Source organism: Pristiophorus japonicus, chromosome 33, assembly GCF_044704955.1.
Source record: "Pristiophorus japonicus isolate sPriJap1 chromosome 33, sPriJap1.hap1, whole genome shotgun sequence".
NCBI classification, from domain to species: Eukaryota; Metazoa; Chordata; class Chondrichthyes; family Pristiophoridae; genus Pristiophorus; species Pristiophorus japonicus.
Window position 1 is genome coordinate 12,860 of NC_092009.1, and position 16,070 is coordinate 28,929.

The window sequence follows — 16,070 nt, forward strand, 5'->3', positions numbered from 1 at the left end:
ACCCAGAGAGTGGTGAACCTGTGGAATTCTCTACCACAGAAAGTTGTTGAGGCCAATTCACTAAATATATTCAAAAAGGAGTTAGATGTAGTCCTTACTAGTAGGGGGATCAAGGGATATGGCGAGAAAGCAGGAATGTGGTACTGAAGTTGGATGTTCAGCCATGAACTCATTGAATGGCGGTGCAGGCTCGAAGTGCCGAATGGCCTACTCCTGCACCTATTTTCTATGTTTCTATGTTTCTATGTCTCTCCAGGTTGGATGATCGGCTGAATCCTTGCCCACACACGCAGCACGTGTACAGTTTCTCCCCGCTGTGAACAGTGTTTTTGCTTCCATGGCCAAAGTCCGAGGATATTCAGGTCCCGATGAAACGAGTGACTCCATCAGATTTGAATGTAATGTTTGGTTTGAACCTCTGGTCGACAAATCCTCCCCGTTTAATACCCTGTAAAGTGAACTTCTGTAAAGTAATGTGAAAGAATAGCATTAGAACATAAGAAATAGGAGCAGGAGAAGGCCATACGGCCCCTCGAGCCTGCTCCACTATTCAATAAGATCATGGCTGATCTGATCATGGACTCAGCTCCACTTCGCTGCCCGCTCCCATAATCGCTCAAAAATCTGTCTATCTCCGCCTTAAATATATTCAACGTCCAATCTTCCACAGCTCTCTGGGGCAGAGAATTCCACAGATTTACAACCCTCAAAGAAAAAAATTCCTCCTCATCTCAGTTTTAAATGGGCGACCCCTTACTTTGAATCTGCGCCCCCTGGTTTTAGTTTCCCCGATGAGTGGGAACATCCTCTCTGCATCCACTATGTCACGCCCCCTCAGTAACCTTTTTGTTTCAATAAAATCACCTCTCATTCTTCTTAACTCCAATGTGTAAAGGCCCAAACTGCTCAAACCTTTCTTCATAAGTCAACCCCCTCACCTCAGGAATCAACCTCGTGAACCTTCTCTGAACTGTCTCCAATGCAAGTATATCCTTCCTTAAAGACAGAGACCAAAACTGCACGCAGTACTCCAGTTGTGGCCTCATCAATACCTGTCCAGCTGTAGCAGGACTTCTCTGTTTTTATACTCTATCCCCCTTGCAATCCCAGCTTCTCCAATCTATCCAGATAACTGAAGTCCCTCATCCCTGGAATCATTCTCGTAAATCTTTCCTGCAACCTCTATAAGGCCTTCATATTCTCCCTAAACTGCGTTGCCCACAATTGGGCATAATCCTCCAGTTGAGGCCGAACCAATGCTTTGTGCAGGTTCATCATAATAGCCACACTTTTGTACTCTATACTTCTATTTATGAACAGAGATACTGTCTGGAACAGTGGCTCTCAACCTTTTTGTGTTCACGGCACACTTTCGAATACTAGGATTTTTGGCGGCACACGTGAAGGGATTAAAAGGTGAACACAGGTATATAAAAGCAAGTTTCAGAAAATTTAAAAAACATTTTATTAATCACAGTATATGAAGATATTCAACATTGTACCCATGTATATTATTAATTATTTTTCATTCTGAAACTAACAATAACATAATAAACTATAATAATAATTCCTCACGTTATTTATAGATTAATTATTATTTTAACGTGATACTTGAACCTGACGTTTTTTAGTTATGCCACCAGTATTTGGGCGTATAACCGATAAGGCGACTCTCATTTCGTGTTCAATTCCGCCAGCTTTTTCCCATTTTTTTACATTTGATGTTCGTAAGAGTTGAGAACCCTAATTCACAGAGATATGATGTTGAAAACTGCATCAGTATTATCAAGGCTTTTTTTTGATATTACAGGATATTCTTCTTCAATAGAAATCCAGAACGCATCAAGAGACATACCTGAATGTTTCATTTTAAGACCACGGTCTGTAGAAATAGAAGTCAATTCTTCTGCTTGCAATGAAAGATCAAAATCTGACATACTAATTGGAGAAAATGGATTTCTTACCCAATCACACTTCTCTACATCCAAAGATGGAAAATATTTGTTGATGTTCTCTTCCAGTGATGCCAAATGCTCTATCACTATAGGAGCAACCTTTTTAATACTGTGATTTGGTATCAAAGGGAACATTTCAAGATTGTTTTCTGTTGCTCTCTTTTTCCAGATAGAAATGTTTCCTGAACAGCTAAGAGCTTGTCTGTAGAGGTGAGAATGTTTACATTTGGCCCTTGCATACTGGTATTAACGCTGCTAAAACAATTAAATATACCTGCCAAATATGCTAACTTAGCACACCACATTTAACTCTTAAGGTATTTGGAAAAGGTATCGTTTCCTTCTCTTTCAAAAATACTGAGAATTCTTCTTTTAATTTCAAATACATCACATAAGACTTTTCCTTTGAAAGTCATCTTACCTCTGAATACAAAAGTAAACATTCGTGCTGTGCATCCATAGCTTTGCAGAGCTGTTTAAACAAGCGAGTTTTTGAAGAACTTGATTTTATATAATTTACAATATTAACAACTTGATCTCACAAGATTTTAATTCTAGTGGTAATGTCTTTGCAACAAGTGCTTCTCTATGCAAAAAGCAATGGGTGAATAAGATATTTGGGTTATTTTTTTTGCGAGTGTAATGCATCATTTGACACATCCCACCATAGATGGAGCACCGTCCGTGCAGATTCCAACACATGAGTCCCATGAAATTTTGAAGTCTTCTAAATATGAATTGACAGAATCAAACATGTCTTGACCTCTAGTATTTTCTGGAAGTTTTGTACAGCACAGAAATTGGTGCAATGTCTCGTTTTCATTAATGAAGTGAACAAATGATAATAATTGTGCTTTACTAATAATGTCGACAGACTCGTCCATTTGCAAAACAAAATTCGAGTTTGTAAGTTTCTGGGCTACATTTTCTTCAATGTTAGATGACATATCATTTATCCTTCTCCGAATTGTATTGACAGACAGCGGAATTTTTGCAATTTCTTGTTGCGCTTCATCACCAAGCATTATTTTGACAATTTTACGATATGCAGGCAAAATAAGTGAGTGAGCTGTAGTATGAGACTGCATTTTCTGCGCTATTAATTCAGCAACTTTTTACACTATAATTTACATTCATTTTTCTGCAAGGTGCTGGTGCAATGCCCGACCTCCTCCGTGCTAAAGACATATATTTCTGATTCAATTGCCAACCAGAACTCCCACAGTGAAACGGATGAGTGACGAACGCCCGGAGTGGTGTAAACATTGAAACATGTTTCAGAATTCGGGGAATTCAGTTGGTGCATCGACAGGATTTAACCGTCTCACATACCAGGAGGGAAACTGGAGCTGCTTCTGTTAAATGTGGTGCAGCATTGCCGGCAGAGCCCGGCTTTCTGTACATTGTTAGTTAGAAATGTGAGCAAAATATCACTCCAATCTTTGGGTGGTTTCACGTCAAACACTTGTATTATTAGTTTGGATATAATTATTGCAGCACAAACATTACTGTGCAGGGTGTTGACGTGCTGTCAAATGACTGGAAGTAATATCAATGCTCCTGATCTTTCATGGTCCCACGGGAAATCTCCCGCAATTATAATTACGTTTTTCTCTTCAGCTCTCATCTCACAGTCAGTTGGAGCCCTGTGTTCAGTGCCAAGAGTCATCATCACTTCTCGGACAGAATGAGAGTTGTGCCAGCCGACTATCCATTTTCCTGGTTACCACCAGTTATACAGGCGGTAATGATTTACTATCCGATTATAGCAGCCGTGGGAATCCCCGGTAAGTGATTATATTCCGTTACTAACGTCGTGAATAAAGTTGGGATTAACTTTATTCCTGCTCTAATTTCAATCATTATATTTTTTAACTATTCTTCTCAATTCAATTAAAAGGCTGAAAGTCAGTGACTGTATTTCCCGCTCTACCTTTTTAAGTGACTGATCATTTGGGGCCTTTCTAATATTCATTAACCCCCATAAAAGCTTCAGATTATTTCCCCATGTAATGTCTTTCAAACTGGTTCGGTTTTTATCTGAGAATCGTACAATGAGTGATTCAATGGATTATTTTAATTCCATGTTTCCGTGCCTGCTCTCCTTTCCCGTAACACTCGGTAATATCTGACAGATTATATTGTACTGAACATTCAGCGTGTTGTAAAATGCTCCATTGACTCCCGCTGTGGAGACAGACACTGACAGCCGATCATGGACATGTACCTGGGAATTCGGACAGTCAGGACCGGGATTTGTTCTGTCCCGTTAATCAGAATCTACCCGCTGTTCTCGGTCTGGTTCCAGCAAAGTGCCGGATATTATTCCTGGTGATCACAATCCATGCCGAGAGTGGGATTGTGCTCCATGCAGGAACACAGACTCTCTCCCTCATCTTCTCCACTGACCGGTGACCAGCCTGTTCTCAGACTCGCCTTCACCCTCCCGGCGAAGATTGTTCTGCCTTCAGCCGGTGGGAGGCAGCTGGTTTCTGTCACATCCATTCCTGCAGCGGTACAGGTCAGACCGGGAATCCGTGCTGTGAGAGAGCGATTGGAACAAGGCAGCGGCGCTCTATGCAGCTGTCCTGGGATTGTCCACATTTAAAAACCCGTTTTAGATTCAATACCTGCATTTTAACCAAAGCACCGTCTCCATGCCGGGTCAGGTTCCTTTATACTAATCGGACAAATTTATTGTTCAAACCAAACGCTTGCAGGGTGATATAACATCGATTGTACCCTCAGTAAGTCTGTCCGCTCGGTGATCCACTCATATTCACTTTAATTTCGCTTCAGATACTGAGAGGTAGAGGAATTTCTAGTCACATTTACCCTACCGGTCTCCATATCCCTTTATCGCCTCTTCCTCCAGCCACGGACACAATCTACTTTGAATTCTGACAGTTTCTGCCTCAACCTCTATCCATGTGACTGAAATCCACCTCCTCCCCAATCCCTGTATAAAAAAGCTTCTCCCGCTCTCTCTTCTCTCTGTTCCATTGTCTTCTATTTCATCTACTTTCTACAGCGCCTCGTTCTGCAACACACATCTACTGGAATCAGTCTGCTTCTATCTATCTTCTTCCATCCTGTCAATAATTTTAAACACATCTGTCATATCGCCCTGTAATCTGTGTCTGTATTACATTCCTCTAACTCACATTTACAGGTTATGTGGCAGAGCCCAGGATATCGAACCAGTGTGTTTTATCACTCATTGTACCACTGACTAACTTTCCCACTTCAGTTGGGAAACTGAAATCTCACATTCTGTCTCCTGAGCTCCCAGCACCCTGTACTAATAAATTGCCTTGCATGTTTGTGTTTGAAGAAACATGATCAGCATTAAAATCCAATATTACGGCTGTTGTTTTTAACACTCTGCAGAGTCTGTTTGAAGAGGTTACTCAATGAGAACAGATTGAAGTGAGTTGTCTCACTGTCCCGATGACTCTCACAAATCTCAGGATCAACGCAGCCTAATGATACTACTGCAAGCTTCGCCCCTGTATTACTAAGAGTATCTCTCACTATATCAGCTCACATGGTCCTTGTAACATGTGCCGCACCAAGAGACCCCATCATTTCTCAGAGATCAATACAGTTTGATTTATTTTATTACCATTTGCCGTGTTCCAGTTCTCGGCGTGGTAATTGGTGTTCCCGGTAACGTGCTTAGTTTGTGAAGCAAAAGCGCCAAATTGTTATTTCCATTCAATCTTGTGTCAGCTGCGGTAATTTTAACAATAAATATGATCAGTGCTCGGTGCATTGGAATGTCTCTTCCCATCGTCTCAAATTGTATTACATTGTCAGTTAAGTCCCTGATTTGATAATGTTTTTCAGTTATTATTCGTAAAACTGGGAACCCACGTAATTAGCTGTAATCTTACGACTTGAATCGATAGTTGGTTGCACGGAAGGAACCACAGAATCGGGATAAATGTTAAGCGAATTTTGGCTTTTATCACAAGGGGGAAGATATTTACAACTGAGGAAGTGCTGTTCTCGCTGTACAGAGATTTGGTCAGATCCCATTTGGAATATATACGTTCAGTTTTGGGCAACATATCGCAGGATAGATGGATTGGCCTTCGAGGGGTTTCAGCACAAGTTAACCAGACTGATACCAGGATTTAAAGTATTCAAATATGGGGAAAGATTACATAACCTTGCCTTGTATTCCATTGTGTTTAGAAGGGAGAAACGTGATATAACCGAGCTATTTAAATAGATAAAGTGTTCGATAGTGGGGGCACAGAAACTGTTTCCTATGTAATCTAAACCAGAAGGCATTATCTTAAAATTGGAGCTCGGAGTGAAATCACGAAACACTTTCTCACACAAAGTTTAATCGAAATTTACACTCGTTCTCCCAAAATCCTGTCAATTAATGGTCAATTGTAAATTTACAGACTCTGATCGATAGATTTGTTAAGGTCAGGGTATCAAGGGATATTGAACCAAGACGGTAATTGGAGTGAGGGTGCCGATCACCCATGTTCTACTGGAATGGTGGAAAAGGCTTGTGGGGCAGAATGATCAAATCCTGCGTTCCTATACGTCAAGCACCAGAGTCAGCATTTCTGCAATGAGATTTCCGGCAATCGCAGGTCCAATTTCAGTGTATCTGAATGTTGTACACGAAAAAATGTCCGATGATATTATTGCAGCCCATAGAGTTTCCATCACTCATTTTAACAGGTTACCGATTGCATAAATCCGTGTCTCGCTGTATTACCTGGAGGGCCTGGTCATTGTTCTGTCGGTCCTGAGGTGATTATTTGTCAGGTTTGGGTCACTATCGGAAATTCCGAGAATATCTGTCCTCCATTCCCTCCAAACTTTGCGAGATGTTTATTGACGTTACAATGTTTTTGAATCTCCAACTCAAAATCTAACATTGCTTTACATGGAATGTCTCGGAGCAATGCGGTTCTCAGTGAGAATGAGCCCAGTATTCACACAGTGGGATGTCGTTAGAGTGTGAAATTGTTTCAGTTAATCGTTAGCAGCGTCAGGAACCCCTCGCTAATGTTCTCCTCTTTGCATGCTCTGGTTAACTTATCTACCTCGCCTTTAAATGTAACAGCCGGGGCTCCCATCTGAATCAGAAGTTTTTGGGTTTGATACCCACCCTGTCGAAAATCTAGACTGACATTCGTATGACTTTCCCATGGCAGTTTTTCCGAATAACGCAAACCTTAGCCAACTTTACCAACCAGATGTTGTATTTGTGGATCTTGCTGTAGTATATATATACATTTAGTTACATTACAAGATATGTTACGAAGTTTCAGAAACCATCTTCTGACAAACAGTGAAAGCGCATATTAACTTTGCTGGAGTGTAACATACACGTGTTTTATTTCACGCCATTTCTGACAAATACGGTTGTGTTTTAAGGAAATCCTGAAACCACAGTGGTGATGTATTTATTCAGAGCTGAATTCGTGCACCAAGCACAGTTATGGTCCGTAGCCACAAATTTCATTTTTAAACATTTGCAGTCAGTTATACACACATGTAATGATTATATTTGGGACATTGCACGGGCAGTGGAACCGGAGATGGAAGGGATGGAGAGCTTGGAAAATAGAAACATTAAGACACAGTAGTAATGATATTTTAATTGTAACTGGCAACAGAGGTGATTGGATTCAGTGAGAGAAGGACATTGTTTCCCTTATTGTCCTGTCATTATATAGCAGCTGCAATTAGCAACAAGATTAATTGTCAAATCGTTTTGTTAAGAGAATATTTGTTAATCAGGTATCACCAATATTTAAACTGTGACCCTGCTTAAACCGAGGAGATAATGAATTAATTGGCAATGACATTTCTACAGCCACCAATCTCCCCAAATATCCCCTCACCATCACCTTTGATGCCCTATTTCTTATTAAAACAATTAATCTCTCTCACCCTGGCCTTTCCGCTGGTACATCCCTCAGTCTCGCTCACTCAAGTACAAGGCCCGCAGACTTGTACGGATGTGTCGGACAACTGATTGAACCATTCTACGCCAGATTTGGCTAGATTGAGTAAAGTATTATCGGGCCCAACACGTGTCTGCTAAAACTGCTCACTATTCCAACATCGTGCTAGAATGGAAATATAACCCCCGGCTACTATTCTCGACTGTTAACCTTCATGTTAACTCCTCTCCCCAGTCTCCACCACACTCACCTCCAACAACAAGTGTGAGTAGCTCATGGAATTATTTGTCTCAAAGATTGAGACCACCCAATCAGCTGCCTCTGCCACTTCTCTTCCTTCCTCTAGCCCAACGGGTCAAACATCCCCTAAGTTTCCACCCTGCCCTAGCCATGAAGTCGCATCTCTCTCTAGTCTCTCCCTGATCTGCCCCTCTTGACCTCTCCATGCTCATCTTATCCATGAGACCCACTTCCTGCTCACTTGATCTTGACCCTATTCCCACGAAGCTCATCTCCTTCAAATCTACCGTCATCACCCCACTCCTCAAAAAACAACCCTTCACCACACTGGCCTTGCAAGCTATCGCCCCCTCTCCAACCTTAATTTCCACTCCAAAGTCCTTGAACATGTTGTCACCTCCCGGAACTCCATGTTTGAAACCCTTCAGTCTGGTGTCCACCATGTCACACTACCGAAACAGCTCTTATCAAAGTCACAAATGGCATCCTTTGTGACATTGACAAAGATAAACTTTCCCTCCTCATCATTCTCAACCAGTCCGCAGCCTTTGATATGGTTGAGTACTCCATTTCCCACCAATGGTTCTCCAACTGGGTGGGAGTGTACATGCCTGGTTCCATCTGTATCTCCCTAATCGTAGCCAGAACATCACTTGCATTCGCTTCTATTCTCACGATAAATCGTTGCATATCGTGTTCCCTAGGAATTTATCATTGGCCCCCTCCTGTTCTCCACTATATGATGTCTCTTGCCGACATCATCCGAAAACACAGCTTCAGTTTCCACATGTAGGCTGCTGATACCTAGCTCTACCTAACCCCGACTTCTCTCGAGGCCTCCAAGGTCTCTAAATTGGCAGACTGCTTGTCCGACATTCAGTACTTGTTGAGCAGAAATATTGTCCAATTCAATATTGGGAATACCGATGGCATTTTCTTTGGGTCCCGCCACAAACTGTGTTCAATAACCAACGACTCGATCCCTCTCCCGTGTTCTGTCTGTGACTGAACCAGACAGTTCGCAATCTAGCTATCCTATGAGAACGGGAAATAATCTTCTGGCCATATATCTGCAACATAACTAAATCCACCTGTTTCCACCTCCATAACATTGCCCGTCTCCGCCCCTGCCTCAGTTCCTCTGCTGATGAAACCTCCATCCATGCCTTAAGTACCTCGAGTTTGTACAGCTCCAACATACTCCTGGCTGACCTCCTGCATTCTACCCTATGTAAACGTGAGGTAATTCAAAACTTGCCAGTTCATTTCCAATCTCGCACGAAATCCCACCTGTGCTCGCTGAGCTACATTGATCCCGCTTCAACAATACCTCGATTCCAAAATTCTCCTTCTGTGTACAAATCCCTCCATGGCCTCGTCCCTCGTTATCTCTATAATCTGCTTCAACATCGCAAGCCCCCAATATGTCTGCGCTCCTCAAATTCTACCCTCTTGTGCATCCCTGATTATAACTGCTCAACCATTGGTATCCGTTCCTTCAGTTGTCCGAGCCCTGAGCTCTGCAACAGCCTCCCTAAATCCTCACCGCCTCTATACCTCCCTTTCTTCCTTGAAGACAGTGCTTATAACCTCCCTATAACCAAGCTTTTGGTCATCTGTCGTAATTTATTCTTATGTGGTTCGGTGCCAAATTTATTTGTTTTGTCTTGTAACACTCCTGTGAAGCGCCTCGGGATGTTTTATAAAGGCGCTATATAAGTAGAAATTATTGTTGTTGTTGTAATAATGTTACAATTATTGAATTAATTCAGTGAATTGACAAATACTGAACAGGGGACATGATTTTAGCAACTTTTATGAGGCTCTATACGTCAGATACATAAAGTACTGACAGATTTGGCCATTTGCAAAGCCCAGTCGAAAATATTATCTCCTCATATCTTCGCCATTATTTCATGCAGCTCACCAGCTAACAACTCTGTGGAGCACCGTCACCACACGGACTGCAGCCGTTCAAGAAGGCCCACCTCCGTCTTGTAAAGAGCACAGGACGGCCCATCTCTTGTGTTTGATTCAGAGCTACTTTGTCTATTTTTCTGTTTAGATTTTCATTATACTTCTGTATCCGTGGTAACCAGACGCCCCCCCCCCCCACACTCATAATTAACTATATTAATCTTATATACCCATGTGATTTAATTCCCAGCTAAGACTGTATTGTCTAAACACAGTTGAACGGGAATGCAGTTAATTATTTCTATACCAGCCGCCTTATCTTGTTCAGGATATCTTTTCAGTGCCGATGTATCTTTTGTATATGTAGTCTCTCTCTCGCTCTCTGCCTGTCTCTATTTCTTTACAAATGAACACATGGAGCTCTTTACATATATCAAGTTGGAACAATTGCTATATGTCACACTATCCTGCACACCAAAGGAATCCGAATTAAACACTTCTGAGCATATCTTACATTGTTGATAGATTGTGCTGGAAGCTCAGGTACATATAATGTCCCACATCCCCTGGGATGTACTTTCTGCCAGTCTTTCTCACCAGAGACAGATTCTCCATATTGCTATGTGCCGGATTAATATTAAAGATGGATTCTGCCAATTCAGAGCTAAGACCTTACCACGGAGCCTTTCTGAAGCTCAATCTCGGCAGGTATCTCCTGGGCTGGATTGCAGCCTCTATTGTCACTTGTACTGTATCTTTGCTTCGGTCTGGAGATCGCCACCCACAACTCCCTCTGAGGTTTGCTCCATTATTAGAGGCGTTAAAAGCGAGGAGAAGATTATGGCCCTTGTGCCATTGTGTACTTTGGAATGTATATTTTTCCTAGGATCACAGAAGAAGGTGCAAGATAAAGTTGTATGTTCATGATCACATCTGAACTTCTCCCCCTTGTGGTTATTGTTAGAGTTTGTCCAGATGGGGGTTGCACTGTACAAGACACCAATGTAAATACCTGAGACTTCCAGGCAAGAAGTCAGTTGTTCAGATTAAATGTTTATCTGGTGGATTATAAACGTAACTGTTGCAACTTGGTTGAGTTCAAACATACCAACTCCCCTATTATCGTGGTGTTTGACAGTAGTTTGTCCAAAGGTCTTTACTCATAGCCTCCAGTCTGCGAATACAACATGAGAACTCTGAGCCATTCCGTACCCACACCTTGTATCCGCTCCCCTTTCCTGTCCACGGACCCAAATCCCGCACTTTGTCTCACCCTCGGTTGTTCCCTTTAGTATTCACTGCATTTCGGTCAGGCGTTATTCTCACCGCTCCCCAAACATCTCCCAATTTAGAATTGACCATTCATGACTTATTTTCAAATAGTTTTCTGTTCATTTCTTCCTCTGTCACTGAACTGCTACTTTTCACAATTATCCATAAATCATTCTCACACTGTCCATTTATTCATACATTTAAATGGCTAGTAGTTTACTCGGATCTCCGGTGGATTTCTACACCACTTTCTACGAAGTTGCAGTGGCAGAAGGGTAACAGCTCCGAGGAAATTTCCAGAGTCTATTTGTATATTCTATACTCTTTGTGCATCGTTTATTTTCGGGTAGTTACCCCACACTCACAGATATTTAACATTGCAATTGTATGTTAAAATCCTGTTCTGCTGGACAATTCTAGCAGCGGTAAAGAGTTCAGTTCCAGTCCTCAGATCCTGCAGTAAAGTACATTTCACACCAAATCCTGTGTAACTGGCTCCCTTGTTGTAACCTGACGGCTGATTCCCTGTTCCTGTGTGTTTCCCTTTTACAGCTAATGTGGTGACGATTGTGATCCTGTCCCGGGGAAAGTGCGGTCTCTCCAGATGTATCACTCGCTACCTGGTGGCCATGGCAGCGGCGGATCTACTGGTCATTATCACTGATGTGATACTGGTTCGGATTAATGATTATTATTTCCCGACTACCTTCCTGTACATCACACCTGTGTGTTCTTTCCACATAACGCTGAATCGTGCAGTCACCGATATTTCTGTCTGGTTAACAATCGCTTTCATTTTCGATCGTTTTGTTACCATTTGTTGGCAGAAGCTGAGGACTAAATATTGCACCGAGAAAACTGCATCCCTGGTTATAGGAACCGTGTGCCTGCTGTTCTGTATAAAAAACATCCCCTGGTTCTTTATATATGAACCCTTCTATACAATCGACCATGTACCCTGGGGCTGTAATGTAAAACCCGAGTATTACACTGTAACTGCTTGGGTAACATTTGACTGGATTAACCGCTGTTTAACCCCACTGCTCCCAATATTCCTCATACTGCTGCTCAATGCTCTGACTGTAGGAAACATTTTGGCGGCCAACAGAGTCCGCAGGAGGCTGAGGGGCAGCAAGAAAGATGAGAATCACAATGATCCGGAGATGGAGAACCGAAGGAAATCCATCATCTTACTCTTCGCTGTATCCGGTAACTTCATACTGCTCTGGATGGCGTATGTGATATATTTCTTATTAATGCGAATTACAAACCATTATTATTATACAGATTTCAATGACCCGATGTATATTGCAGACTTTACCAGCTACATGCTGCTGCTTTTGAGCTGCTGTACAAACACGTGTATTTATGCAGTAACGCAGACTAAATTCAGAGATGAGCTGAAAAATGGGTTGAAGTTTCCTCTGAGAATAATATTTAATTTAGTTCAGGAAAGAAAAGTTCAGAGCAATTCCCAACATTAGATCTGCATTACATCACATATCGTATCCTGAGTTATATTTTACCTGAAACTCAGCAGGCTACAACTCAGGCCCAGGCTTCTTCAGACATAACACTGGGCAATATCTGACAAGGCCTGCGGTTTCCTATGTAAGTGTCAGTGAACAATGGAGAAGACCATTATGTAGACAGTGGGTTATAATAGAGGTAGCAGTTTAATTGGATGAAATCATGCTCCTGGACACAAAGAGATACAAGTCCCAGCATTGAGGTTTAGGATGTTGTGACCATGGAATGTTTATTGCCGGATGAACATCAGAACACGTGGGTTACCCCAGGGGAGTATAAAAGGAGAATACACCTTTCGATTTAATAGCTGAAGAATATCAGGAAGTGAATGATAACTGTATTGGTTTTTGAGTGTGGAAATGCCTGGAGAATAATAAACAGATCATTATATCAATCAGCATGTATTGTCTTTGAAATTTTCCATTCTCCAGTTCACGAACAGCTTCTCCATCACATGCGGCTCTGTGGAATTTATTGGAACTGAAGTGATGTTAATTCCGGACGTGAGTCCATTGTCCTGGTGTCTGTGAACGGTGGTGTTTCCAGCAGTGAGTCCCCTTTCCCACTGTCTATGTACAATGCTGTTTGCAGAGTAACAATACCACTGGCAATGAGAACCAGTAGAACGGTGTGTGGACAGCTGCAGACACTTCTCAGGAAGAAATGACCCAGGTGGCCATTGACTGCTGTCAGATATCTGTGACCTCAGGTCAGATTGGGCACTGTGACAGCAATGTGATTCTAAGCTTGTGACCAGTAAAATAGCGGTGCTTTCATCGAGCTCTCCTTCACCAAAAACATACTGAGGCTCACTTTCTGCAGGAAAACCCCGCCATTGTCCGAACTCATTCGCTGCATATCCGGTATCAGGGTCCAGTGATCCAGACCCAGCTGAAGTGTGTGTGAATGTGAGGCTCAGTGTGTGAGGGACCAGTCTCAGGGTCCAGTGATCCAGACCCAGCTGAAGTGTGTGTGAATGTGAGGCTCAGTGTGTGAGGGACCAGTCTCAGGGTCCAGTGATCCAGATCCAGCTGAAGTGTGTGTGTATATGAGGCTCAGTGTTTGAGGGACCAGTCTCAGTGTCCAGTGATCCAGACCCAGCTGAAGTGTGTGTGAATGTGAGGCTCAGTGTGTGAGGGACCAGTCTCAGGGTCCAGTGGTCCATACACAGCTGAAGAGTGTGTGAATGTGAGGCTCAGTGTGTGAGGGACCAGTCTCAGGGTCAAGTGATCCAGACCCAGCTGAAGTGTATGTGAATGTGAGGCTCAGTGTGTGAGCGACTACTCTAAAGTGTCTAGTGATCCAGACCCAGCTGAAGTGTGTGTGAATGTGAGGCTCAGTGTGTGAGGGACCAGTCTCAGGGTCCAGAGATCCAGACCCAGCTGAAGTGTGTGTGAATGTGAGGCTCAGTGTGTGAGGGACCAGCCTCAGTGTCCAGTGATCCAGATCCAGCTGAAGTGTGTGTGAATGTGAGGCTCAGTGTGTGAGGGACCAGTCTCAGGGTCCAGTGATCCAGTCCCAGCTGCAGTGTGTGTGAATGTGAGGCTCAGTGTGTGAGGGACCAGTCTCAGGGTCCAGTGATCCAGACCCAGCTGAAGTATGTGTGAATGTGAGGCTCAGTGTGTGAGGGACCAGTCTCAGGGTCCAGTGATCCAGACCCAGCTGAAGTATGTGTGAATGTGAGGCTCAGTGTGTGAGGGACCAGTCTCAGGGTCCAGTGATCCAGACCCAGCTGAAGTGTGTGTGAATATGAGGCTCACTGTGTGAAGGGACCAGCCTCAGGGTCCAGTGATCCAGACCCAGCTGAAGTGTGTGTAAATGTGAGGCTCAGTGTGTGAGGGACCAGTTTCAGGGTCCAGTGATCCAGACCCAGCTGAAGTGTGTGTGAATGTGAGGCTCAGTGTGTGAGGGACCAGCCTCAGGGTCCAGTGATCCAGATCCAGCTGAAGTTTGTGTGAATGTGAGGCTCAGTGTGTGAGGGACCAGTCTCAGGGTCCAGTGATCCAGACCCAGCTGAAGAGTGTGTGAATGTGAGGTTCAGTGTGTGAGGGACCTGCCTCAGGGTCCAGTGATCCAGACCCAGCTGAAGTGTGTGTGAATGTGAGGCTCAGTGTGTGAGGGACCAGTCTCAGGGTCCAGTGATCCAGACCCAGCTGAAGTGTGTGTGAATGTGAGGCTCAGTGTGTGAGGGACCAGTCTCAGTGTCCAGTGATCCAGACCCAGCTGAAGTGTGTGTGAATGTGAGGATCAGTGTGTGAGGGACCAGCCTCAGGATCCAGTGATCCAGATCCAGCTGAAGTGTGTGTGAATATGAGGCTCAGTGTGTGAGAGACCAGTCTCAGGGTCCAGTGATCCAGACACAGCTGAAGTGTGTGTGAATGTGAGGATCAGTGTGTGAGGGACCAGCCTCAGGGTCCAGTGATCCAGACCCAGCTGAAGTGTGTGTGAATGTGAAGCTCATTGTGTGAGGGACCAGCCTCTGGGACCAGTGAACCAGACCCAGCTGAAGTGTGTGTGAATGTGAGGCTCAGTGTGTGAGGGACCAGTCTCAGGGTCCAGTGATCCAGACCCAGCTGAAGTGTGAGTGAATGTGAGGCTCAGTGTGTGAGGGACCAGTCTCAGGGTCCAGTGATCCAGACCCAGCTGAAGTGTGTGTGAATGTGAGGCTCAGTGTGTGAGGCACCAGTCTCAGGGTCCAGTGATCCAGACCCAGCTGAAGTGTGTGTGAATGTGAGGATCAGTGTTTGAGGGACCAGCCTCAGGGTCCAGTGATCCAGACCCAGCTGAAGCGTGTGTGAATGTGAGGCTCAGTGTGTGAGAGACCAGTCTCAGGGTCCAGTGATCCAGACCCAGCTGAAGTGTGTGTGAATGTGCGGATCAGTGTGTGCGGGACCAGCCTCAGGGTCCAGTGATCCAGACCCAGCTGAAGTATGTGTGAATGTGAGGCTCAGTGTGTGAGGGACCAGCCTCAGGGTCCAGTGATCCAGACCCAGCTGAAGTGTGTGTGAATGTGAGGATCAGTGTGTGAGGGACCAGCCTCAGTGTCCAGTGATCCAGACCCAGCTGAAGTGTGTGTGAAAGTGATGCTCAGTGTGTGAGGGACCAGTCTCAGGGTCCAGTGATCCAGACACAGCTGAAGTGTGTGTGAATGTGAGTCTCAGTGTGTGAGGGACCAGTCTCAGGGTCCAGTCATCCAGACCCAGCTGAAGTGTGT

The 16,070-nt window shown here is 43.9% G+C and overlaps 1 protein-coding gene across 1 annotated transcript; it reads left to right on the forward strand.

The window, feature by feature from the left end:
• Positions 1 to 3,589: 3,589 nt before the first annotated feature.
• Positions 3,590 to 13,386, forward strand: LOC139240652 (probable G-protein coupled receptor 139; the record flags this gene model as incomplete). The annotated part of the gene is made up of 3 exons (XM_070869220.1): positions 3,590 to 3,742; positions 11,879 to 12,771; positions 13,288 to 13,386. Coding segments are annotated over 3 exons (1,145 nt in total), but the record flags the coding sequence as incomplete, so codon positions are not given.
• Between the last annotated feature and the right edge of the window lie 2,684 nt (positions 13,387 to 16,070).